We start from the raw sequence: 26,648 nt of genomic DNA on the forward strand, positions 1-26,648 counted from the left end.
AGGCAGGCTGTCTTGACGAATATGAAGGGTGCTGCCGGAGAGCCACGTTTCGAACATGACTTCCCGCCTGGTTTTGATATCGTTGGTGATATACTTCGGGATCCAAAGGCAGGTGAAAGAATGGAATTTGAGCTGTTCAGCCGGCTCAGCGCTCAAATGGAGTTGTTTTCGTCGGCTGGTGAACATCAGAGGGCAGAGGAGGTCGAGCACCAATGCAATGCATAAAAGCTTACTTTGCCACGCTATATCATCCATAGAAGTACAATGAATACCAAGTACCCAGAATGAATTACCCTAACAGACTGATCCCTCAAGAACCAGTGAGCACCACCGTCGTTCCAAAGGGTGCTGAAATCCTCGCAGGTTGCTGGCAATGAGCCTGACAACGATGTCACTTTCAGCCTTCAGACAGTGCTGTACACGAGTAAAGAGGTGGTCTGGTCAGTTGTAGTCCATGATCCAGATACTGGTCGCTCGAGATTGGAATCTATCCGTATCCTGAGTCCCCAAATTATATTGTGAGATACACTACCTACTGCTGAATTGCTTCAGACTTGATCCGCCCATATTTTCTACTTGGCCCATGGCTTCCCCCAACACCACGCTAGAGTCAAACTATCCTGCTCGGTGGTCAACAATCCAACGTCTCGAGCGACTCCGCAAATGCAAAAAGGTTCAGACAACGCAATAAACAGAGACACGCCTGCTAGCTTGACAAAGCCTGTCGCTAAAATGCTAGGAGTCGATACTGTGGTAGCAAACCTGCATCAGCTGACTGGCAGCTCATCTGGACCGAATCCTGGCCAGTCATTATGCTTCTCTTGATATCCAATGTGTCCGTTGATTAGTTTTCCAATGTCTTGCTCGCGCTGCGTATTCGATCATCACTAAGAGCGGCCAACCAGAGACACCGCTCAATTATTCCCTGTATCGGCTCGAAGTTGTACCTTGAGCTGGCATCAATCAGCCGTAGAAGGCCTTTGACAATAATGGCCGTGCTTCTGTAGCGTTCGAAGTTGACCAGCGGCTCGGTCCCGTGAACCCCTGCAACGTGAGAAGGCTTCTGTGCATTATATGTCAAATCACGAATATACAATCCTGATATATCAATTAGCATGCGAGACTTGAGAGGCTACACGGGGCACCAACCTAGAAAAGGAATACAGCCGCCGCTGAGATCGGACGATTCCATTTCCACCCTAAGATCGTGGAAATTGCGCAAAGGCTGCGCAAGTGCTTCCATGTTCTTTAACAACGACTTGTCCGGGCTGGGCACCAACTCCCAAGTCTTCACGAGTCGTGTGCAGTCGGTCGAGGTGAGCGCAAGCGTGAGTTGCAACATTGTTGCATAGTTGTGCAATCGGCGAGCATGTGCAGCGACATGAATATACTTGGTGATGACTCGAGCTCTTTCATGAATGTCCTGGGTCAAAACAATTTCGGACAAGGTCCATTTGACAACCAGGTTGAAGCGTGTGCTGACCAGATCGATTCCTCGAACGTTCCCACTCGCCACGCACTCGACCCAATCAAGGATTTCAGCGGTCTTGCTATCCCACCGCATCTCGACCAGATCTGACCATTCCACTTCAGACAACGCGGACTTTTCTACCAGTGTCATTTGTTGAGCAAGGATCTGTGAATCACAAGCGAGAATAAAAGGCATATGCGCTGGGCCGGTTGGCAGACGGGCTAAGGGCTGAGCAGAGGATCTGTCTGGCTGCCTGGCCACCGTCCGATCGTTGTACGGAGGCTTATTGGTTTGCGCTGTCTTGATCTGTGGGATGGGGTCTGAGACTCTTTCCGGCGGAGTGGGGATACGCAGATTCACCACCGACGCATAGGTCAGCGGGTGTGCCGGTATCTCCAACCCAGATATAGCTGTTCCCGGCGCAGCGAGCATGGGTGAAATGGACCGGCCCGCAACCTCGGAATAATTGATGATGTCCACAGATATCTCCGAAGATAGGTCCGAAAGGTTCTCATCTTCGTCGAGAAGGAAGGATCGTGTGCTGTCATTGGCAGTCTCGGGTCGGGGAATGCTGCCTCTGTGCTTGTTCCCGCTCGGTGGAGGTCCTTTGGGTAGGTGAAAGAGCTGAGGAGGATCTTGCGGGAAATAACCCGGCGCAATCATAGGCAAGTCTGTGCCTGGTTTAGTAGGCAGAGCCTCAGCAGTACTCTCATGACCCGCTTCACGTTTCAGCAGCGGCAGGGACCCATAAGACTCATCAGAACCGGCAACGCTTTCGGTCGGGAGTCCGTAGATCGAGGATCGACGAGACGACGCTGGCTTCGCTTCCATAACCAGAGGCTCCGGTGTCAGGGGTTCGTCGGCCGACTGTTCCGAGGCAACTTCATCAACTGTTGTGCGAATGTCCTCGCGTGGAGCAGGAGCTGGCATTTTGATAGCTCTTACTAGATTTCCAGATTCCGGTTGAGACATCCGGCTCAGCTCTGGAAGTGATCGCCGCCGCGCGGTAGAGTCCAACGGATGCTGTTCCATGGGTGGTGATCTCTTCTCGTAACGACCCTCAAGCTTCATCAAGGTTGCCTCGAGCCCACCATCTTCGTCATCGGGAATGTCAGAGAAGCCGGCTATAGCTGCCTCGAAGGAAGGTCGGAGGTGCTGGGAGGAATGCGTATTGATCAGAGAGATGGGCTTGTTGGGCGGAGGACCTTCTGCTGAAAGAGTGCGCCGCCGGACTGTGTCTGTTTTCATGATAAGGAGCGATTCGTGAGGTGACCCAGACACTGCGCTGGCAGTATCTATGGAAGCATGGTGAAATGTGTGATCCAATTCTTGCACATTTTCAACTCGACGTAAGTCGCCTCCTGGCCTCCGTCTAAGAGTCTGCGGCGGTAGTCTCATTCCCGACTCCGAGTGGCCCATATCCACATCTCCGTCCTGCATACTTTCTGGGATAGATGCCTCTTCAGGCTGGATGGTAAGTCCGCCAACCATGGAAGCATCGACTGGCATAATATCTTCCCGAACAGTCCTGGAGCTGGCTGTCGTAGGAGAATGTGCTCTATCGAGCGCGACCGGAGTCTCAGGAGGTGCCTCGAACACATCACCCAGATCGGGTGGGTCGGTTGTAACCTGCTCCAAACTACCACCGCTCTCTTGCGCCGGCGGCAGATCTATATCATGAGGAAGGACGTTCGAGCTCCTCTGCGTTGCAACCGCATCGAAACTTTCCTTTCGATCGCCTAGAAGAGTAGCATTCTGAACGCCGAGCAATGGTAAGGGAGCGATTTCCGCATAATCGAAGTCATTGTCTGTTGTTGGAAGCGCACCAGACATCGAAGGAAAATCTGGACCTGTATCATCAACTATCAAGATTGAGCCACTTTGCCGGGTAGCATGACTTGGCATGCGCTGTGGCTCATGCACGTCTGCAGCAGATGTGGCTGGCTGAATAGGACGGTTGATGGCAAAGAAGGGCGCGTAACTGATTCGATGTTTTGAAGGAAACCTAGTCTCGTAGTTCTGACATGCTGCAGCTGAGAGGAGGTCAATGCGCATTTCGCCCTTCCTGGGCATGCCGGCTCCCGACTTGTTGCGCAGTTCATCGTGAGATTTGGACACATTGAGAGGCAAATGTGCTTTTTGGCCTCGAATCGGTACATCTTGAGCAGATTGAGAAACAGTGAGGAGGGTCATATCAATATGACCCTGCTTACTTCCGAGGACTTTTCGTATTGAACCGAAGATATTCCTCGCAACGGGTGGTGTCGCGGATTGCGTACCATGCTCCCTTCTAGGTCCTCCTCGAGAGGCTCCCAATTCATGTCTATCAAGCGACTGAGTGGAGTGAGAAGATACAATGTGGACGAAAGGAGTGCTTGGACTGTAAAGAAGTCCTCGGATGATGCTACCGTCGTCCACAACCCGGGCAGAAGGTTCGGCTTTTATTTTGCGAGGGGTTGACTCCCTATTGCTGTCGATAGAGCTTGCTCCTCTCCTGTGGCCAATGACCTTTTGAGTTGGTACGGGTTGAGTTACCACTTGCAGATTGGCGGGCGCATTCTTTCGTCTCAATTGAACAGAGACCGGATGAGGAGCTTTTGAATGGGTTTCACTCGCACCAGCACCGGGGCGCAGGAGGTTCTTGGGGACGAAGCAAGAAGTTGCTTGGACGCTACCATCACTCAGAAGACCAGAATTGTCTGAAGCTTGACGGTCATGGCTTGGCCTGACAGCAGTATCCGTTTCGAACCAACTCTGTTGCTGCCCTCGAAAGAGCGGTGGTTGAGGAGGGTCATGCGAGGCCCGAACCGGTTGAACGCCGATCCATGGCCTTGGTGTACGATACGTCTCGACCAGCCCTCCAGGTTGAATATCTTCCTCCTGTTCGCCATCCAAATCAAAGTTCTCCGGGCCCCAGCATAAGGAACAGCGACCATTCCAGCACCTCTTTAAGTCGCGCAAGAGTTTGAGATCGCTAAATCCGTTTTCCGGGTTCGTCTTGACGTCGTTGTAGAGCCTGTTGACCTCGTTACAGAAGCGGACTCGAAGGCGGTGGTCAATAAAAAAATCATCCATAAAATAGTTCAGGATCCAATGGCGAAGAGCCGCAAAAGTGCGTACGCGGATGATCCTGCCGTCCTCTTCCAAGCGACCAATAGCCCACCTTAATCTTGCAAGGAGAAGGTCAAGCACTTGATAAGTTGACATATAGGACCGAAATGTGAGAAAAAAGTCGGATACCAGTTCATAGTCCATGAAGGAATCCGACGAGATTTGAGCAATGATCCGAGCAGGAGTGGCCGCGGTGATTTCCCTCACGTTCTGGCAATACCGGACAATCGAGGGGTCATCGTAGATCTGGGTCAGGTGGTCAAATACTTGTGGTTGGACGATGCTGGGCAAGCTCGAAGTCGTTGTGGACGCAGTCTTGGAGAGCGGCGGCATGGGAGGTGCGCCAGGTGCTGCCTCCTCCTCCTCGGCTGTCGTCCCTGTTGCTTCGAAGTTTGCAAAAGCTTTGAGGCTAGCAGATGGAGGTGCCGCCAAAAATCCTTCTGCCTGCATGATTGCTTGTGTAGGGGTGACGTCCGAGGGAGCGAGAGACGCCGTCGTGTATGAAGACCCCCGTAGTACTGGGGTGCCATTGGAACTGAGGCGAAAAGTGCCAATACGATAATGTGGGATAGGAACTTCCAGAGTAGGGTGGAATTCTAAAGCCGGCTCTTCAGTGGACTCTTGGGACGTCTTTGGCCTTGCGGTTTCGGGGCGATTGATGATGATCTTCAGCGTCCGCGACTGTGGAGCCAGCAAAGATTGGCGATGCTCCTCGAGGGTAGAAAAGGATTGCGACCGGCCATGATTGGGGAAGGCTTTGGGTCTCGGGGAAGGTCTAACGGACAGTTTCGAAGAGGCCGTTCGTTGAGATTGGGAAGAGGACACGGACCTGGTGGTTGGCGCCTTTTCGTCCATTGGAAGCCGCTGCGCGCCGTTGTTCAGGACAGCTGGGACTGCCGAGGGCAAAAGCACTGGTGAGACAATAGAATGTGGAGAAGCATTGCCCATTTGAAGTGTTGACGGCGTCAAATAAAGGATCCCCCCGGTTCCCACATTGCCGACAGTGAAGTTGCGGCCGTGGATATTGTCCGGAACCGTCTCCAGCGACTTTTTAGGCTTTTTGGTGGACGATTTTGTCGAGCGCTGTCTCAAGACCTCCGTGCTGTCCTTGACGCGCCTTAGCGACGTCGGTCCCTTCCTGTCCGAAACACTAGGAGCAGAATTATTTCTGTTGTGGCTGCGGGAGATGTCGGTGTCAGGCGTTTTGGTACTTTTCCTTGGGCTGGAACCATATTGCGACGCCGACGGAAGGGTGGTCGTCCTCGTAGTGCCCGTGATGTGACTGGCGACCGCCGGGTCGAGCGAGATCAAGGAAACACGACTGCTGAGGGAGGATTCGGAGGCGACCATGGCGGCGGCCATTGCATCAGCGAAGGAGTCCACGTCGGATATCGAGGATCATGGTCATGCGCAAGCTGCCCGAGGCAAAGGTTTGCGAGTGCCAGCAAGAGGCAACGAATTCATGGCATCAACGGCGGCTACCCGAAGGACCAATTGGCCGAGTACTGTGTGACGATATATTGCGAGCAGTTGCTCTGCTCGGATAATCAGTGCACTCGAGGTCGGGGCTTCGGACTCATTTGCGACGCGACAAAGACCCGTTTGTATAGGACGTGGATATAATTCCGAAGCTCTCTTGGCCAAGAGTCAGAAGGTATTGGGTATAAGACGAAAGAGGCGTGGCGGCACGACGATCGCAAGAAGGAATGACGGTTTGCAAAGATCAGTCGAGAGAGAGTGAGAAAGGAAGTCCGAGGGAGCGGATGTTGGGTGGTAGCGATTTGTGAGGAGAGGGCGCAGGTGTGAAAGAGAAGTGTGGAAAAACAGCAGAAGAGGGAAAAGCACAGGAAGGCGGCACCTTTGGTTGGCCACTTGCAGGTGCCTTCTAGGCCACAGGTCACAGTGGCCCAGCCCGTTTTGAGGCTTGGGGGGAGGTTAAAGGTGCTGAAGGTTCAGCTGCCACGCGAGGACAGAGGAGCCGGCTAGTTGAGGTCTGTGCGGTGGCTAGCTAATCAGCCTCATTACGGGTGACGACGAGCCAATCTCAGGTGCATCCGAGGGGCCTTGATAGGCGCGGATGCGTCGAGGCCCATCCCCTCGGTCGGGACCTGCAGCTAAATGGTGCAAGAGTCCAGAGGGGAACTTTGTTAAGGACTCGAGGGCTCTTGCTTACCGAGTCTCAGAAGAAATTACCACCGGTGGCCAGGTGAGAAAGATGACGACGGTACCGGAGGGTGTGTGGAGTGCCATTACGCTGAAAGCAAAGATGATCAGCAAAATGAGGCTGTTGATCAACACACTCTCACTTTGAACCCAACCTCGTTCCCCAGGTATCGAGACCTCAGCCATTTAATGGCACGGAGGCGGCCGACCTGCCCGGACGTGCCTGGGCCGTGGGAATATCTCTTGAAGTACCGAACACCCGCTAAAGCACCTGCCCAGGCGGGTAGTGGGTAAGTGAAGTACTTGTACCTAGCGTTCGTCCGTGTGACAACCCTCTCTTCTCTTTCCCCGCCACCGGCACCTGAACACCATCCCTTTCCAATGACCAATCAAAGACCAATCTCGGCTCTTTGCATCTCAGTGGTTAGTTAGCGTCAAGTGGCTGGACCCTCCTCGCTCTCCAGTCCATCCAAAATGTCGACACCAGGACTGCCACGGCGTGACTCGAGTTAAAACTTCCGAACTACAGAGCAACGCCGATCCTTGTTCAAAATATATTAATCCCACTACCAATAACACATTCCTTCAGGCATTAGAAGAGACGAAGATGATCTATCGCTAAAGGCTAAGAAGGCTCGCGATACCTCCTACACAGCGTGGTTAGCCATGTCGCATACTACTTGACGTGACACGCGTAGTGTAATGATAGTATGGTGCGTTTGAAACATCAGGCGCTATCGATATCCATATCTTTCCAGTTGTGGGGTAAAGATATGACAATGATACTACTCATTCTCGATTTGAGCTTCAGATGACGTTTAGCTTGTTGGAGAGGCCTCGTGACAGGTGTGTTCGCTTCAAAAGCCCTAGACTTGCGATATTGCACAGCGAAGCCATTGAAATTGTCGTGCACAAGGTGACTGATAGTGAGTCGATTACGCTTTTCTAACGCCATCTCACTACTTCTTCATCGTGTAGATCCCAAGGTAACTTTCCTCAGTATCCTTGAAATGCTGCATAATCGCCTGGTTCCCTTCTGGCAAAATGTCGCTCATCTTCTTTCCACCTGCTCTTACGACCTTCTGGTTTCCTCCAAAAATGTATCAGCCAGGCTGGACTTTCGGCCAGCTTCGAAACTGGGAATTTGTCCACTCTGACTGGCTAAAACCCGTGTGATGCGCCCGTTCGGACATGGCCCTCCGGGCTCCGGGAACTTAGCAATCTCAGCAGGGTCAAGCACACAGGCTTCCGAAGTAGTTGAACGGTCGAATCGCCAGCCAAAGACAGTATTGTAGAATTTTTTGGCCTGGCGATGACGGAAATGCGTTGGCGCTGTTGCACGCACACCATTATTGAAAGCCACACAAGAACCGTACCTCTTTGCACGTCAGTAGCCAAGGACATTGGTCCAGCACGGTGTGCCGTCCTTTTGTTTTGGGGGGGTCCATTTTTCTGCCATGTGTTCTACACGAGCACTAAACACCACGAAAAAGGGTGAGAGAAAGTTCAGGGTCCGTGATCTGCCCCGGCTTGTCAAGGGATGAAAACGAAGCTCGTTTGCCCTAAGGGAAGAGGGTCGATGATATATGCGCGGTGCATTGGAAGGCTTGGGATCTAGATCAAAGGGTTACACTCCAGTGCTCCGTACATAAGCGACGGAGATCCGCTCAACGGCTATGCAAGGCTGGAGGAGTGAGTCTTGGCGAATTTTCCGCCTCTCGGAACAGATTTTTCCGGTTTGCGACTTTGTCCCTAACGCGCGGGGGAATTTTTGCCTTGGCTGACGCAAGCGTCGATCCTCCAATAGAGAGTTTTTTTTTTCTCTCGTTCACCACTACCACGAATACACAGAACGATTCACTCTGCTGAAAGTGGCTGTTCAGCTTCTTGACCCCGGTATCTCACGTCTGGTCTTGTGCGGCTCTTGTCGTCTACCTACATCCACTTGAGTTTTGCGGTGATCTCGTTGCAACCTTGTGCGTGCCCTTCGGCCAACCGATCGCCGGCTCCAATTTACAATGCTATGGTGTTGGTAAAAACTGGGCACCTAATAGTGTTCAACGACGGCATGCTATGTATCCTGTTTGGGTGCTGATTATGTGCTTGTGGCGTGCCATTGGTGCCACACAGCAATTTTTCTTACTGAAAGTGGGACAGTGGCATCTGGGGTGGCATGGCCAAGTGGTAAGGTAGCCTTGCAAAATATTCTTGTCGTGCCCCAATACTTTCGATATGCGACATTTATCAACCCACAAAATTTTCACATACTCCGCTTCGCTTGTGTTTGGTCGCTGTTTCCATTCGTTACCTGCCCCTCCAAATCTCATCGCATGTTGCCGATGAGCGACGCCTCATGCCGATTCTTTCGTCTACTTTAACACCAACGTCTCCCCCATTCGGAGCTGTAGCCCGCTTCTCTTGGACACCCAGCCTTCTCTTGTCAAGAGATTCTCCTTTTGCCGTCATTCCCCCATAACAATCTACAATGGAGAAAGACATCGAAGCAATGTCAGCAAGTCCTAGTGGCAGCTCCGACTTATCCCAGGGAAAGGTCGAATTCCCTCCTGCAGCCACCGCATTCGGCCGCTTCGTGGACGGTTTCAAACGCAATCCCCATGCTCGGGTCACGACCCAGGCAATCGACGCCAATGGCAGGATGCTCCCAGACCAGCCTCCCGCCGAACCAGCTTTGGCGATGAAGCTGAAGGAACGCCATCTCCAGATGATTGCGATTGGTGGTTCAATCGGGACTGGCCTCTTTGTGGGCTCCGGATCCGCTCTAGCTACTGGAGGTCCTGCATCGTTGATTATCGCGTATGGCCTCATAGGCATCACGTTGTACTGCACCACTCACGCTCTCGGTGAACTCGCGGTGCAGTATCCTGTTGCTGGAGCGTTCTCCGTTTATGCGAGTCGATTTGTGGACGAGGCCTGGGGTTTCGCGATGGGCTGGAAGTGAGTATCGTACTGCCGATCACTGATGGTTGTCGAAGCTGACCGTGTCCCCAGCTACGCTCTCCAATGGCTTGTGACTCTTCCTCTCGAGATTGTCGCCGCATCTCTTACACTTGAATTCTGGCCGGGCAGTCGGGACGTTAACGGGGCTGCCTGGGTAACTATATTCCTGGTGGCCATTATCATCATCAACTTCTTTGGGGTCAGAGGCTACGGCGAAGCCGAGTTCGTCTTTTCGATCATCAAAGTCGTCGCGGTCATCGGCTTCATCATACTCGGCATCATTATCAACACTGGCGGTGTCCCAGGCGATCATCGAGGCTATATCGGCGCCCACTACTGGTATGATCCAGGCGCTTTTGTAAGTCAAGTTACCTCTCTCGTCCCTGCTTCAGTGGCTAATAATTTTCTAGAATCACGGATTCAAGGGCTTGTGCTCCGTGTTTGTCACGGCCGCCTTCTCCTTCAGTGGAACCGAGTTAGTAGGCCTCGCAGCCGCCGAGACTGAGAACCCTCGTATAGCGTTGCCTACCGCTGTGAAGCAAGTCTTCTGGCGGATCGCCCTGTTTTACATGGTCTCACTGACCATCGTGGGTGTCCTCGTCCCATACAACGACCCACAACTGCTGAACGGCAGCTCCTCATCGGACGCCAATGCCTCTCCATTCGTCATTGCCGTCCGCAACGCCGGCATTGATGCAGTCCCGTCCATCATGAACGTCGTCATCCTCATTGCTGTCCTGTCCGTGGGAAACTCCTCCGTCTATGGCTCCAGCCGGACTCTGGCTGCGCTTGCAGACATGGGTCAGGCTCCTAAGATATTGGGCTACGTCGACCGTGAGGGCCGTCCATTGGTCGCCATTATCGTGTCTTCCCTCGTCGGATTTCTGTGTTACATTGTCGCGGCTGGTCCGGACACCTCAACTCAAGCTTTCAATTGGATGATTGCGATCAGTGGTCTTGCCTCGATTTTCACCTGGTAAGCGGTGTTGAAGTTGACCTCCAAGTTATCCTGCATTCTGGCTAACCTGTATATCCAAGGGGTACCATTTGTCTATGCCACATCCGCTTCCGCAGCGCCTGGCGCCTTGCCGGCCGCTCCCTGGATGAACTCGCCTTCAGATCACAAGCCACGGTGTACGGCTCGTGGATAGGTCTGGCCATGAACATTCTGATTCTAATTGCACAATTCTGGACCGGCTTTGCACCGGTCGGCTACGCCGAAATGTCTGCATCGGAGTTGGTGGAGAATTTCTTCGAAGTCTACCTTGCAGCGCCTATCGTCATTGCGATGTATGTTGGCTATAAGCTGGTAAAGAGGACCAAGATTCGAAAGACTACAGAGATCGATATTACGAGTGGGCGGAGAGAAATCCATAACCTCAGAGAGATCCTCGAGGAGGAGCGCAGGATTCAGGCTACTTGGCCATGGTGGAAGAAGATCTGGAAGACGGTCTGCTAGATATGTTGAGTTTGACGTGATATGTATATGTACACGCAAAAGTAATGTAAAGAAGCTGCCAGAGACAGTGAGCCTTCAATCGCAGGCGGATATTCTTTTTCTTGCTTGCTCCTAGGCCCTTCCTAGGCCTGTTGTGCCTGTCTCTATCGGTATCGGCCCGACCAGGCTGACTGCAGCTGCCGCCGAGGCTGATTCCCCATCTCTACCTGGCCACCTCCTGACCTCCGTCCGTATCCCGGTCAGCGCCATTCCTGGTTTCCTTTCTCCATGATCAAACAATAGAACTGATCAGTGTTGTCTTTATACTGTGCGGGCAACGATGATCCTTTTAGCCATGGATGACTTACTCCCAGCAATCCCACGTCAAGGACCTGCCGTGCTGTGGAGGAGTTTGCTCTAGGACTTCACCGGACGGAGAGCAGACAAAATTTGGATGGATTCTCAAGACAATGGCCATCAATCAGGTCGTTGGCATCCACAATGCAGGCCGCCGTCTCATAAAGCTTGCCAACACAGTGAATCTGCCAGAAGGTGCAGCTGAAAGCCGTGGTCAAAAGACGTACTGGCTTTGCTACTGGTGGGGATCCTTGTCAACCTTGCCTAGCCTTCACAAACAGGATCAGCAAGCAGAAAGCGCTGCCTCGTCCTTGAGGAAGGGATTTCGCCCTTAAAAGCCCATGCCACCCTCCCCCTCAACTTCTCCAGCTCATCCCTCCATCTTGCTTCACCGCTAGCTAAGACCTCCTCATCATGGCACAAGTCAACCTCCAGACCACTGAACATGAAGAAATTCTTAATCTCATCGACACGCTGCGATTTCAAGGCATTAGTCGATATGTGGATCTGCCTCAGATCATCGTCTGCGGTGACCAAAGCTCCGGCAAATCCAGCGTGCTAGAAGCGATTTCCGGCCTCCGCTTTCCCACCAAGGACAACCTCTGTACCCGGTTTGCGACTGAACTCATCCTCCGACGTGGTCCTTCTTCGAAAGTCGTTGTCACCATCATTCCGGCCGCGGACCGCACAGAGCAGGATGCTGAACGCCTCTCAAACTTCAGCCCTCCTTCCACTTCGATCGCCGACTTCGCCGACATTGTCAAATCCGCGGAGAAAGCTATGGGACTGGACAATGACAACACCGTTTTCGCAAAGGATATTCTAAGAGTCGAGCTTTGTGGCCCACATCAGCCAAACTTGACCCTTGTTGATCTACCCGGCATCTTCTGGGCAGGCAATCGATCCCAGTCAGACAATGACGCTGAGCTGGTGCAATCCCTTGTCAAGTCGTACATGAAGAGCAAGAGGAGCATCATTTTGGCAGTTGTTTCAGCGAAGAACGACCTGGCAAACCAGATCATCACCAAGCTCGCGCGCGAAATTGATCCGAGGGGCCTGCGAACCCTGGGTATCATCACGAAGCCAGATCTGCTGTTTGCCGGATCTGACAGCGAGGCTGCGTTTGTGGAATTAGCAAGAAACGAGGATGTCTATTTCAAGCTGGGATGGCACGTTCTCAAGAACCGTGACTACGACACCAGAGATACAACTTCTTCCGAGCGAGATACTGCCGAGAAAGAATTTTTTCAATCCCGCGTGTGGTCCTCGGCGCTCCCGAGCAGTCAGCTTGGGATCGACACGCTCCGTCCCCGCCTCAGTCAAGTCTTGCTTGGCCAAATTCTGACGGAACTACCCTCCCTGGTGCGAGACGTGCAGAGAGAACTGACTGTCTGTAAGAGCAAGTTGGCGGCGCTCGGTGCTCCACGAGGGTCACTCCCTGCACAGCGCGCTTACCTCTTCCATGCAAGTCAGCAGTTTGTTGATCTCACCAAGTCTTCCGTTCGTGGCACTTACGAAGATCCGTTCTTTGGAAGCGCAGACACCGACGAAGGCTTCAACAAACGTCTCCGTGCCGTTGTGCAACACACGCTGACTGCCTTCGCCGCCAGAATGCGGATTGAAGGGCACGCTCAGGAGATTGTCGACGAAGAAATAGAGGCGGAGTCAGAGAAGATGGCTTGTCCTCAACGCATTTCCCGCAAAGACTATCTTGCATCTGTCGAGGCTCGCATGCGTCGGAACCGAGGTCGCGAACTTCCTGGTCTGTTTAACCCAGCAATTGTGGACGAGTTGTTCTTTGATCAATGCAGACCGTGGCAGCACTTGATCCGCGAAACAGAGGAGAAACTAGTGACCGCGGCCAAAACCACACTCGAGCTGGTGATGGAACATATCTGTGATTCCGCTACTGGAGACGGCATCATGAGATTCCTGGTCCGACCCAACTTGGACGCCATTGTCACGAAGCTACACAAAAAGGTTGAGGAAGTTCTTCAGCCGCACATAAAGGGCCATGCTATCACATACAATCACTACTTCACCGAAACTCTGCAGAAGAAGCGGCGCGACGCGGAGCGAGAGGCAACGGCGCAGAAAATCCGGCTTTTTTGTGGAGGAGATTTGGATCCTACTTCGGAGGAAATTAGTGAGAGAAGGTACGGATATCCTATGGACACGGGTGAGCTTTTGGCTGCACTACTTCAAGATTCAGAGTCGGACATGTCTCGATTTGCGTGCATGGATGCGACAAACGCCATGGAAGCTTATTATAAGGTGAGTTGTATGTCGATCAATGAAGCTCGACGACTGACTTTGATAGGTTGCGCTCAAGACCATCATCGACTCTTTCGGGGTGTACGCCGTGGAACATTGCCTGCTCAACGAACTACCTGAGATCTTCAAACCAGAAATCGTCTTCCAGCTGGATGATGCACTAGTCACCAGAATCGCGGGCGAATCACCAGGATCACTCGCTGAGCGGGAAGAGCTGAACAAGAAGCTGAAAGTGCTTGAAGACACCATGACCACGTTGCGACGCATGAGAACCGTCAGACCATCCGGTGAGTGTTCGTTTCTCTTTCGATCGTTTCCCTCAGGCTGACCGGCGGCGTTTTAGTAGATGATCAGGTTTCTGATGCCAGGCCGAAGGACAACGAAGCACAGGAAAGCGGCGGGTCGAACGAGGAAGAAGGAGAGCAGAGCAGTATTGGATCTGCCTTTGGCTGACCACATTGATATGAGTGGTGGCTGTTCAGACAGTTCCACGTGGGATAGTCTTCTGGGAAGAAGATTCATTCGAGAAGCTCTTGTTGGGAAACTGCTGGGAAGAAGAACAGAATCCTTCGAGATAGCTAACCATGTCTCGAAGAGGATTGCAGAAACCCGGCGTCTTTTTTTTTCTTTTGAGTGTTGGATACATGGGATAGGGTAGCGTCAATGCTCCCTCGGTTCATTCATAGAGCTCTTTCTTTTCTAATGAAGACTTCGTAAACGTTTCATGAGACAGAAGCCTCTAGGTCATTAGGTGAGTTATACATTTCTCCTGGACGCGGAACGACGGCAGCATTCATGGTACAGGTTCTCCCTCAAAATCAAGCAAGACGCGAAACGTAAGAGTCGTTCAAACAATTTCCAACTCATCCTCGCTTTCACTCTCACACCCACCACCCGGTCCTGGACCACCTACCGCCCCAATGGATTCTCGGCCCGCCTCTCTGATGCCCTTTTCAGTGACGAAGCGCGTCTTCTTCACTGGGGAGAGACGCACGTCGGCGGCACTACGCTTTCTGTTCTCGTTGGTGGTGGTCAGGATACTCCCGGAAATGGGACCGGAGTGCCGGCGAGTTTCTGTCTCGCCCACGGCCATGGTCCTTGCAGTCTGTTTATCTTTCGTTGCGTCGTCCTCCCTCATCTTCGTCCTCGTCTTCTGCCGCATGTACTCCGCACCGGCGCTTTCGAACCCGAATCCGCGGTGCTCTCTCGAGCCGAGTCTCTGCGCGATCTCGCGCTCTTTCGCCTGCACGGCGAGACGTTTTCTTAGGCGAGTATCGCGGTCGCTGGGACGGGAGAGCTCACCGTCTTGCCCAGGCAGAAATGGGTGGTCGCTGTCCAGAAGATGTGAACCTACGCCTGTGCGGCGACCACTCCCGCCACTTTTGGGTCCTGTGCTGGCGATGTAATAGTGACTTTCTGTCGTCCTGTCATATCGCCGTCCGTCTCTCGTCAACAGGCCACCTTTTCCGCCATCCTCGTCTCTTGTCTTGGGACGATTCTTCCATACCCCGAAGCCACTCGTGCCAGTGTTTACGCCCATTCTTTGAGCCTTTGTCCTGTTAATTTCCGCATTGAGATGCCATTCGCAAATATCCGTCTTCGCTGCGTTGACCCAACTCCCACATTCCTTCCCATCTTTCTTTATAGTCTTACAATATCCCAAATCTCGAGCTGTGCCGATTTCCAGAATGGTATCGGAATCATCAGAAAGGGACAGAGAAAATGCGCCAGTATCGGCTTTCCCCGGCTTCGGAGGCATAATTCCCGGGTTAAGGATAGCCACGACAGTGCCTGGCGTGAGCCGGTGGTAGCGAGGGAGGGCAGTGCTGAAAAGGTATAAGTCGATGGTCCAACTCAAGTCTGTAAGGGTCAGAGCCATGAAACGCCGGTGGTTGCGAGAGCCGTCCTCCCATTGGCGTTCCCAGTCCTTAGTCCCAACGGTGCCATTGTCGGTATTGGGTGTCTTATGGTCCATGGGGGAGGATTTGGAGGCGATCACCGCAAAAACAACATAGTCGCACACAGATTCGGGCAGGTCGTATGCAGGAGATTTGACAACCTTGAGGAGATCTGGGATGCGTAGGATGGTAAACTGTTCGGTGGGAAGGGTCCTTTTGAGGAACGAATGTGGCAGGATTCGCGAAGACAGGTGTAGTCCGGAGAAGCCTTCGAAAAGAGTTGCGTCTCCCGATTGGGTCTCTGGATTCACACTGTGCCTGGATGGCGATGTTCTGAGATTGGGCATGGTTCGACTCTTCTTAAGCTGCCGACCGCCCACGTTAGCTTCTGATGCGGCATGGAGGACTTCATCACGACTGTATTCGAAATATTGTCGTGTGGGTGACTTGGATGGTTGTTGATGGCGTGATTCCTCCGCCCTTGATCTATACTGCTCTATTTCCGTTTGGTCGAGGGCGAACCCTCTGCTGCGATTTTGGATTGCTGTGGCGCGACGTTGTTCAAGGTTCGTCTCCCGTTGGCGGGCTTCTGCCATTCGCTCGCTGAATGTTTTCCGTGGCTCGCTCCCTACGTTCGACCTAGATGAGGTCACTGATCGCGCTGAGTTGAATACTGAGGTCTGGGACGGCGGTCTATCGTTGCTGGGAAGTGATCCGTTCGTTCTCGTGGAGCGATGACTACCATTGGTAGTATTGGCTCTGCGGAGTGATACATCGGCGGCTCGGATACCCTTGTCGATTCCTAGAAGAACCCTGGTTGGCGATTTCGACACCGGGGGTTGTATTCGTCTACTTGGAGAAGCTTTCACCTCAATCTGCGAAGCAGCTGGTGCATGAGCAGACGTGGGCCGGACCACATCTCCAGCAGGAGTTGCAACCCGAGCCTTGCTCTGTTGTAGCTTCTTCAATTTCAACTTCGCCTCGATTGCTGCTAATTGAAGTTGGAGCGTCTCTTCGTCTTCTTCTTGTTGTTGCTCCTCAACGCTTTCATCTCGAGTCCTGAAGTCGTTGTTCGTGCGTGCTGCGCGCAGCCGGTCGACCAGACTAGGTGTCGTCGCCGATCGTTTCATTGGGGATGTGCCATCGCGGTAGGCTTGGTATTTCTTGCGTCCGCTTGGAGAGCTCAGGAGCGCGGCATGGGGTGAAACAGGAGGCCAAGCCATCTCCGAGGACATTTTATCAACAAACGGTGGATGCTGTCATTAAAAGGCACTCGATGTCGAGGGGGCGTAGTATGCGTACATCGACGGGTTAGGCAATGGCAAAGGCAGAGGCCCGATTTCTGCCAACTCAAGCAGATTCAAACGTATAGACAACTCAAAAAGGCCTCAGAATTTGACGTTGCACAATGTCCTGACCGCTTTTGCAAGAGAATATCAAGTCAAAGGAGGCACGTAGGAGACAATTGGGTTGCGGAGTGAATCTGAACTCCGATTGGCGGTTGAAGACGCGCCGAAGACGCGTTGTGCACTGTCTTTCAGGCAAGCGGAAGGGAATCCCCGACCACGTCTCCTGCACCGTCTTATTCTTCAGAACCCTGTGTCGGGTACTTCGTACCTACTATCGATTTTGCACTATACCTCCATCCGAACCATTTGACCGATTCATGCTCTTCCACCGTTGCGATGGCGATAGCAACTCGTTCAAGCTCAACCAGCCCCGTCAAGAAACCCCGTGAAGACACCGCAACCGCCTGCGCCAATCCACAACGGGAACCCTTGAAGCATTTCATCCTCCCAAAAGACATATCCCATGAGGCACGCTTCCTTTTCTTGCGGCATCCCCGTGATGGAGCTGCACAAAGATTCTTGTTCTGTCCCGAACAGGGGCTGTTCCACTTCACCAGAATCAGTACGCCCACGACAGACCCTCGAAGTCTTCTTTTCACACCATGTGATCCTCGAGCCCACGAGACCAATCCCACAGGGCCAGGAGATGAGGGTCAAGCAGGGCTATTATTGAGCGAGGGCTACACCAGCAAAAATCCAGACATTTATGTGGCAGCACCATTTGACGTGGCCTTTATACTTGCACCTCTTATCTTGCCGGCAAATCCAACCTCAGCGAAAGCTTTGTTCCAGCCGATTGATGATCTCTTCGAGCAGCGATTACAGGATGATAAAGAACTGCGCTATTTAATGACACACGGACGACCTGTGGTAGAGGACGCCATGTCCATGTTGTGTGATACTATTGAAGCGGGTGGCGAGCAAATGTATAGACCGAGCGAAGAGAAGACTGCACGTATGATCGTCGAGAAGGTGAAGAACGCTGACAGCAGAGGTCTACCACCTAGCCTGCTGGAAAATTTTGTCAAAAGAGCATTGGAAGCACCCATACTTAGCGTGAAGAGGGAGCAGACGCTTTCAACCACAGAGACAGTGGCCCAATCAATAGACGGAGATGACCCTGCACAAGATAGCTTGGACTCTCAATCTTCAACCGCCAGCACAGCACAATGTACGGTCTTCTCGGAAGTCTCGGTCACGAGCTCGATCAGCACTGCCGTTTGTGAGCCAATGTCAACGGAGCTTTTCGAGCTGCAGAAACAGCGGGTCGTCTTAGACTTCATCCTCACGTCGTATCTGCCACCACCGGTCGCGGAACGCCTAAGGGCTCGATTTGATTCGCGGGATTCTCTAATCGACTTTTCTGCCTTGAAGGGCCATCTCAGACATTTGGATAGTCTTAAAGCCGAGGCCCTAGCGTCCAGATCGATGACGGATTTCAGCAGGAAACGGGGATTGGAAGATGACGAAGCGCTCGAGATGAGAGCGGAAAAGAAGCGCAAGCAGGAGGAGGAGGACAGGAAGAAAAAGCTGGGACTGTCAAAAGGAGTACGAGAACTAAAGAAGGTCAATGTTTCAGGAATGAAGAAGATGAGTGACTTCTTTGCGAAGAAACCGGTCACAACCGTCCCTTAATGGCGATCCGGGGGAACGGCCAGCATTGCCTGGGCCCCCCAATGCCTATGTCGCCACGATCCTCTGCCTCCTGGCCAGATACATTGACTTGGCCTGGGGAAAGAGGGGAATTTCAGAGGCGAAACACTCATACGGGAGAATGCGATGCGATGCCACGCAACAACGCGTCCCTCTATCCGGGATGGACATTCGCAACCACCCTCTATGAAGCAACTCTCCTCTCCACTCTAGGAACACGAATGCCCACCGGAAGGGAAGACATTACGATGGTTTTAGACAACTGCCTGCGCTCTCAGCCGAGTGTTTTCGGATGAAGCCATGGCCGCAGATGACGACGACAATGATGAACATGCAAGGACCAACCACTATATTCATGTGTTCCAATACTTGCTGCTTGTGCTGAAGCCAGACCGAGACATACGGAGAGGAAGAGAAGCGTGATTCGGCCCCGAACTGCTCGTTGCGTCACCGGGATCCGGGAGATTTTAGATCCGATACAGACATATACACATAAACAAACCTCGCAACCTCGTCATGAAATGAAGCTAGTCGAAACTACACTTTGTGGTTCCTCCAACCACCAAGCATCCTTGCTCGAAACAACAACGTAATCCGGCTGCATATTGCCGCTCCTGCATCCAGAGCTTCCCACGGTGCCATGGCGCCTGCATCCCCCGTCCTCCGCCCATCGATATTGCCCCTCTGGGAGTTACCGCTGCTCGATCCAGCTCGGTCACCAGGAGGTGTTTCTGACTTATCACCGAGCCGGATTGCCCTTTTATTGCTCTGGACTCGCATACTCTGCGTGGGCGCCCTGGTCACGCCATGGCCTTCCTATTCGTACAATCTATCATCACACCACTACGTCGCTCGTATTAACCTCAACTGCTGTCTCGGCCATGCCTATTCCTACCTCTACAATATCTCCATGACCGTTTTTTAACCATGGTTGACCGGCCGAATTCAGATGTGCCAGATCGCCATCCTCCTCAACCAAATGCTTCATTGATGGAGAAGCCGAATCCTCCAGACTGGGAGGATCACGAAAATGACCGACGTACTATACCATCTGCGGCTACGAGGGACCATCCGACCTCTTCTCAGCCTCAGTCTCGACCATACTCACCAGAAGCCACCTTGGTGGCACATCGAATCAACGTCACCCCCTCATCAGATGAGACTGCCGTAGCCACCAACTCTAAGCATGGCTATTCTCGCAGCATGTCGTCCGCATCGTCGGCCACGGATACATCAGATGAATCCGCAGGAAGAAGATCCGACTCCAGGTTTGAACCGCTCAGAGCGGCCTCCGCAGGCGAGGACAAGCGCCTTCGACCGCAAACCAGTACTCGATCGGAGGACGAGCTGTTCAATGTCTTGTCCCGTAGAAGAACAAGCGCTTCAGGCAAATCCGAAGCACAGCTTCGAGAGGAAAATGACGAAATAGAGAGGCTCATGTCGCGGATGTTCGGCAAAGCTCGACAGGCGCACAGTGAAGAAGAGAGAACTCGTCACAGTGGTGTGATATTTCGCGACTTGACCGTGAAGGGCGTCGGATTGGGTGCAAGCCTTCAGCCAACCGTCGGCGACATTTTCCTCGGCCTGCCACGGATGCTCAAAACCCTTTTTACCAAAGGAGCAAAGGCGGCGTTCGGCAAGCCTCCAGTGCGAGAACTCCTGAGCCATCTGGATGGTTGTGTCAGGCCCGGGGAGATGCTAATGGTCCTTGGGAGACCGGGTTCAGGCTGTTCGACGTTTCTCAAAGCATTCTGTAATCAGCGAGAGGGATTCGAGGCTGTCGAGGGCGAAGTTACCTACGGTGGCACTGACGCAAGGACTATGAAAAGAGATTTCCGAGGCGAGGTCATTTACAATCCGGAAGATGACCTTCATTATCCCACACTGACGGTCAAACACACTCTTATGTTTGCCCTGAAGACGCGCACTCCGGGCAAAGAGTCGAGACTAGAAGGAGAATCCCGCGCAGATTACAAGAGAGAATTCTTACGGGTAGTAACAAAACTGTTCTGGATCGAACACACTCTAGGCACGAAAGTTGGCGACCAATTTGTTCGAGGAGTCTCCGGCGGGGAAAAGAAACGAGTCAGCATAGCAGAAGGTGCGCTCCAGATTGCGACGTGTGAACCAGGTCACTGACAGAGAATAGCGATGATCACAAGAGCTTCAGTTCAAGGCTGGGATAATTCCAGTCGCGGTTTAGATGCAAGCACGGCACTCGAGTACGTCCAGTGCATCCGGACCCTCACCAATATGGCACATACTTCCACAGCGGTGTCCTTGTATCAAGCTGGAGAGTCGTTATACCAACTTGTGGACAAGGTTCTCTTGATTCACGAAGGAAAGTGTTTATACTTCGGGTCAGCAGATGAGGCGAAACAATATTTCATTGATCTTGGTTTCGACTGTAAACCACGCTGGACAACGTCAGACTTCTTGACCTCCGTTACTGATCCGCACGCGAGGTCCGTCAGAGAGGGATGGAACGATCGGATTCCACGAAATGCAGACGAATTCGCTGCTCTTTACCGCAAGTCCCGGGCCTACCAACGCAACCTTGAAGATATCAGGGAGTTCGAAGCTCAATTAGAAGAACAGCGGGAATCTCGTGGGCAGAACATTGCAAAGGACAAGAAGAAGAATTATGCCATCCCTTTTCACAAGCAGGTGCTAGCATGCACACAACGGCAATTCTTGGTCATGCTAGGTGACCGAGCTTCGTTGGTTGGGAAATGGGGAGGCATTGTGTTTCAAGTACGTGCGGACGACGACCACTCATCCTAGACTGAAATTGCTGCTGACGATGGCACAGGGACTGATTGTGGGAAGCTTGTTCTTCCAGATGCCAAAAACAACTGCTGGGGCTTTTCCGCGGGGTGGTGCCATCTTCTTTGTTCTTCTGTTCAATGCTCTACTGGCTTTGGCAGAGATGACCGCCGCATTCACGTCCAAACCGATCCTCTTGAAGCATAAATCATTCTCCTTCTACCGCCCCGCGGCATATGCTCTTGCACAAACGGTTGTCGACATCCCATTGGTGGCTATCCAGGTCCTACTATTCAACCTCATTATATACTGGATGGCTGGGCTCGCCGCTTCTGCTTCTCAATTCTTCATCTCTTGTTTCATAATCTGGACCGTCACGATGGTGACTTATGCTTATTTCCGTATGCTCTCTGCCCTCTGCAAGACTCTAGATGACGCCACTCGATTTACCGGCGTCTCGATCCAGATATTGGTTGTGTATACTGGCTATCTCATTCGTAAGTAACCATATCCAATCTCCTTTTGAAAATTGCTGACGATCCCATAGCACCCGCTCAGATGCGTGTTTGGTTTAGCTGGCTCCGACGAATTAACTGGATACAATATGGATTCGAATGTCTCATGGCCAACGAATTTACTGGTCTAATCATGGATTGTGTGCCTCCCTTTCTGGTCCCCCAAGGTCCCAGTGCACGGCCTCAATACCAGTCATGCACATTGGCTGGCAGTGAACCGGGTCAAACAACAGTGAATGGGGCTCGGTACATTCACCAAGCTTTCGGATACAGTCGTTCCCATCTCTGGCGCAATTTCGGCTTCCTATGGGCTTTCTTCGCATTCTTCCTTGCCGTGGCCGCTTTCGGAATGGAAAAAATGAAGCCCAACGCAGGTGGTGGCGCTATTACCGTCTTCAAGCGTGGCCAGGTTCCCAAGCAAGTCGAACAGACGATTCAAACAGGCGGCCGAGACAAGAAGTCTGAACACGACGAGGAATCCGGGGGTTCGACCCCAACTGATATTGTGGAGAAGATCATATCTCCAGGTAACGAAAGCAACGAGTTAGCGAGCCCGACGAAGGACAACAATTTGCTGGCACATGTGGCCAAGAACGAGACAATATACACGTTCCGAGACATCAACTATACAATTCCTTACGAGAAGGGCCAACGAAAGCTGCTCCAAAATGTCCAAGGATATGTTCGCCCGGGCAAACTGACCGCCTTGATGGGCGCCAGTGGTGCTGGGAAGACGACACTATTGAATGCCCTTGCTCAGCGCATCAACTTCGGCACCGTGACCGGCGAATTTCTTGTCGACGGACGGCCGCTGCCTAAATCTTTTCAGCGTGCTACCGGGTTTGCTGAGCAGATGGATGTTCACGAACCGACCTCCACGGTAAGAGAAGCGCTTCAATTCTCGGCCTTACTCCGTCAACCGAAGGAAGTACCTGTCCAGGAGAAGTATGCGTATTGCGAGACAATCATCGATCTGCTCGAGATGCGAGACATCGCGGGAGCAACAATCGGAACAATTGGTGAGGGCCTTAACCAAGAACAGAGGAAAAGATTGACTATCGGTGTCGAGCTGGCCAGTAAACCTGAGCTTCTTATGTTCCTGGATGAACCTACCTCAGGCCTTGATTCTGGTGCGGCATTCAACATCGTGAGATTTTTGAGAAAACTGGCAGATGCCGGTCAAGCTATCCTTTGCACAATTCATCAGCCGTCGGCGGTACTCTTTGAACATTTTGATGAGCTCATCTTGCTCAAATCCGGTGGCCGGGTTGTTTATCACGGCCCTCTTGGTCATGATTCGCAACAGCTCATCCACTATTTCGAAGAGAACGGAGCGCGAAAATGTCCTCCAGATGCAAATCCTGCAGAGTACATGCTTGAAGTGATTGGCGCGGGCGACCCCAACTACAAAGGCAAAGACTGGGGCGATGTCTGGGAACACAGCACCAACTATCAAGCTCGAGCTGACGAGATAGCCGAGATGGTCGACCGCAGGAAGACTGTCGAACATACCAAGAATGTAAGGGACGACAGAGAGTACGCCATGCCGCTTGGAACGCAGACTATGGCGGTGGTCAAGAGGTCGTTTGTTGCGTACTGGGTGAGTATCGCGCCTGCGTTGGCCTGTATTCTATATTATTCGCCTGACATGCTTGTAGCGGACACCCAACTATATTCTCGGCAAATTCATCCTGCATATCATGACCGGCTTGTTCACAACCTTCACGTTCTACCACCTTGGCTACGCCTCTATCGACATGCAATCGCGTCTCTTTGCTGTTTTCATGGTGCTCACAATCTCTCCACCGCTCATTCAGCAACTGCAACCTGTGTTCATTCATTCTCGGAATATATTTCAGTCTCGAGAGAACAACGCCAAGATCTATAGCTGGTTTGCTTGGACAACAGGTGCGGTTCTTGCTGAAATCCCCTACTCCTTGATCGCTGGGGCTATCTTCTACTGTTGTTGGTGGTTCGGCATCGCTGGCTATCGTTCGTCAACCTCGCCTTTCACCTCAGGATTCCTGTTGCTGTGTATACTACTCTTCGAGTTATACTATATCAGCTTCGGGCAGGCTATTGCTTCATTCGCGCCTAACGAGTTGCTTGCGAGTTTGTTGGTGCCGATCTTTTTCCTGTTCGTCGTGAGCTTCTGCGGTGTCGTGGTGCCACCACAACAGTTGCCATCATTCTGGCGAAGCTGGTGAGTAATTTCTGTATTAGCACATTCCTGCTGCCCCTGTCGTCGGAGATACAGCGGAGCACTTACTTACAATTCCCAGGATGTATTGGCTGACGCCCTTCCACTATCTTCTCGAGGCTATGCTAGGGGTAAGCTGCGACATCTCTTCGAAATCCCGCCGCTAGTACTGACTACCATTGCAGGCAATCATTCACAGCCAACCTGTTCGCTGCAACCGTGGAGAATTTGCTCGATTCGTGAGTCAATCCATCTTGCTTCGAATGGTAGTAGGGTTAATATTCCATGGCAGAGTGCACCCCCAGGCTTTACCTGCCGATCATATACTCAACAATATATTACTCAAGCCGGCGGCTATGTCCAGGTTGGGGCCGATGGTCTCTGCGAGTTCTGCCAGTACGCGACTGGAGACCAATTTGGACGCGGGTTTTCTGTATACTACCTTCACCATTGGCGCGACTTTGGAATTTTCATCGGGTTCATCGTGTTCAACTTCGCCGTCGTTTATATGGTAACGTGTCTAAGGTTCAAGGCAAAAAATCCATTCAAGACACTGCTGATGAAAAGGAAACAAATGGACGGTTAAGGATATAAGTGCCTTCCCTGTTCCAATTTGGGAGCTTAAGGGATCCAGAGTCAATGAGAGTTTAATGACAGGGTGACTGTGTTCATATTGTTATATTCATTTCAATAATCATTGGTATGGAAGAGGTCAACGATAGGTTTTGTGACTGGTTTCTGTTCGCACAACCACCAAAGGCTTTGCTCAGCTACCATTAGGATGGCGCTCACTGTTCAGCCCAGTCGAAAGTCACCAAGGTCAAGAATTAACAATCGGCCATGCAACAAGATCTAGAGAGCGGCCGGCTCTTCCCTTTTCTCTGTGGAAATCAATGGTCGGTCAATGCATGATAGGATACGCTCAACGGTGAACGAGCCTTTACCCAAGCAAATAGAAGGCACCACAGCCACTTTGACCATAAGCTAAATAGCACAGCACAGTCTGAAACGGAATAATGGCAATGGAACCAAAGAAAGTTCTTGATAGCGACGAAGCTGCTACATTAAACGTGAGATATACCAAACAGGATCAATACAGGTAAAGTGCAAGAAAATACCACTGTCCGTGATACATCTAAGTCTTCAACTGGAATCCAGAGCGAATTAATTCACCATCGTTTTTATTGCTGCCTACTGCGTGGTCCTCACAGGGGGAAAGAACTCCAACGGCAAAATTTCTCACGATGAGTTCCACTTTTGTATGGGTACATGTAGACCGATCCGTCATGAACCGCCCGAGCGAGTCCTTTGCCCCTGACTACACCCTTCCCGAGGCGGCACCGCCGTGGGGGAGAGTTGTAGGAACCACTTCGAGGCCTGGCCCTTGAGCAAAATGTGGAGCGGGGGTGGCGGACGAGGTGGCTGGTGTGCTTTGTTTCGGTGGACTTTTTGGCATCGAGGAGGATGTGGGACCTCCTGGTTGTCGAGCCGGTGGTGGCGGCGATGCTGTAGCTACCATCAACTCGATCGTCTTCATGAACCCGAGGTTTCGCTGCGAGCTTGCGGGGATGGTAGAAGACACGTAGGGAGAGGCGGCGGGGTGCGACGCAGAAGGGGCAGTTGTTGCAGCAGCTGCTGGTACAACATTTCCGCCCGCAAAGTCACCGCACCTCGTATCCCCGAGTGCCAACGGCTGTATGATCCCTGTGAGAGACACGTCGCAGATTGCAAACGTCGTGGCCGACGCGCAGACGAGTTGGCCTGCGTAGGTGCATTTGTCCTTGGGCAAGAGCGTGAGGCCAGGGGAGGGGTAGGCGGTGCTGAGCCTTGTGGAGGAGAGTAAGAGGAGGAGGATGGGAAGTGGGGTGTGAACCATCATCTTTGTGGTATGGTTTGACGTCTGTATTGTGCAGCTGTACTGGAATATAGAGTGATCGGGGACGGTGTCGTTGAGTGATCTGCGAATCGTGATCGGTAGTATGTCTCTTTCGAGTAAGGGATGATGATGTCCAGACAACCGACGGGCAAATAAGGGCATCAGCTTCGCATCTTCATTTCGCGCGCTTTGTCGTCCCAGACATTATTGTCTCATTGTTCGCTTTGTCAGCCAACATGGTGCTGTTCCTTTCAGTAATCGGGTCGTGAACAATAGATTTCTTTGTCTGATATATTATTAGGTGGGGCTTGTAACAAAGCGTATGCAGTTGGCCATTGCGAGGCTGGCCCGGAAAAGGGGCTAGTGAGGCTGTCCGTATCATCCGCAAAACGCCCGACGCTGCCACGACAGTTGCACTATGTCTGCCGGTGCATTGTTGAAAGTCCAAAAGGCTGTGAAAAGTGGTGAAGCTTTCGCACAGGTGCAGAGTCTGGCTTCACGTGCTTGGACAAGTTGTATCCTTGTCCACCTTCACAGTATATTGTGAGGCTGCGGGGCAACCGCGTCGACCGTGTTGGCAGTGTTATCATTTGGAGAAGCACCCATAAACATCCAGCAA

At 52.2% G+C, this 26,648-nt stretch overlaps 7 protein-coding genes across 7 annotated transcripts; 4 read left to right on the forward strand and 3 right to left on the reverse strand.

Moving 5' to 3' along the window:
- Positions 1-844: 844 nt before the first annotated feature.
- Positions 845-5,944, reverse strand: AYL99_09701 (hypothetical protein; the record flags this gene model as incomplete). The annotated part of the gene is made up of 2 exons (XM_018841208.1): positions 845-1,098; positions 1,150-5,944. 2 exons carry the CDS (start codon positions 5,942-5,944, stop codon positions 845-847), a joined length of 5,049 nt encoding a protein of 1,682 aa, XP_018689889.1.
- A 3,286-nt stretch (positions 5,945-9,230) lies between these two features.
- Positions 9,231-11,162, forward strand: AYL99_09702 (hypothetical protein; the record flags this gene model as incomplete). The annotated part of the gene is made up of 4 exons (XM_018841209.1): positions 9,231-9,700; positions 9,755-10,061; positions 10,114-10,679; positions 10,742-11,162. 4 exons carry the CDS (start codon positions 9,231-9,233, stop codon positions 11,160-11,162), a joined length of 1,764 nt encoding a protein of 587 aa, XP_018689890.1.
- A 750-nt stretch (positions 11,163-11,912) lies between these two features.
- AYL99_09703 (hypothetical protein) lies at positions 11,913-14,225 on the forward strand (the record flags this gene model as incomplete). The annotated part of the gene is made up of 3 exons (XM_018841210.1): positions 11,913-13,772; positions 13,819-14,059; positions 14,116-14,225. The coding sequence occupies 3 exons, from the start codon at positions 11,913-11,915 to the stop codon at positions 14,223-14,225; spliced, it is 2,211 nt and encodes a 736-aa protein (XP_018689891.1).
- Positions 14,226-14,619: 394 nt separating this feature from the next.
- On the reverse strand, positions 14,620-16,905 carry AYL99_09704 (hypothetical protein; the record flags this gene model as incomplete). Its single annotated transcript, XM_018841211.1, has 1 exon — positions 14,620-16,905. The coding sequence occupies one exon, from the start codon at positions 16,903-16,905 to the stop codon at positions 14,620-14,622; it is 2,286 nt and encodes a 761-aa protein (XP_018689892.1).
- Positions 16,906-17,355: 450 nt separating this feature from the next.
- On the forward strand, positions 17,356-18,654 carry AYL99_09705 (hypothetical protein; the record flags this gene model as incomplete). Its single annotated transcript, XM_018841212.1, has 1 exon — positions 17,356-18,654. One exon carries the CDS (start codon positions 17,356-17,358, stop codon positions 18,652-18,654), a length of 1,299 nt encoding a protein of 432 aa, XP_018689893.1.
- A 945-nt stretch (positions 18,655-19,599) lies between these two features.
- On the forward strand, positions 19,600-24,739 carry AYL99_09706 (hypothetical protein; the record flags this gene model as incomplete). The annotated part of the gene is made up of 8 exons (XM_018841213.1): positions 19,600-20,773; positions 20,822-21,426; positions 21,485-21,935; positions 21,986-23,553; positions 23,612-24,156; positions 24,236-24,284; positions 24,339-24,392; positions 24,446-24,739. The coding sequence occupies 8 exons, from the start codon at positions 19,600-19,602 to the stop codon at positions 24,737-24,739; spliced, it is 4,740 nt and encodes a 1,579-aa protein (XP_018689894.1).
- A 732-nt stretch (positions 24,740-25,471) lies between these two features.
- Positions 25,472-26,032, reverse strand: AYL99_09707 (hypothetical protein; the record flags this gene model as incomplete). The annotated part of the gene is made up of 1 exon (XM_018841214.1): positions 25,472-26,032. One exon carries the CDS (start codon positions 26,030-26,032, stop codon positions 25,472-25,474), a length of 561 nt encoding a protein of 186 aa, XP_018689895.1.
- Between the last annotated feature and the right edge of the window lie 616 nt (positions 26,033-26,648).

Source organism: Fonsecaea erecta, assembly GCF_001651985.1.
Source record: "Fonsecaea erecta strain CBS 125763 chromosome Unknown Scaff9, whole genome shotgun sequence".
NCBI lineage: Eukaryota > Fungi > Ascomycota > Eurotiomycetes > Chaetothyriales > Herpotrichiellaceae > Fonsecaea > Fonsecaea erecta.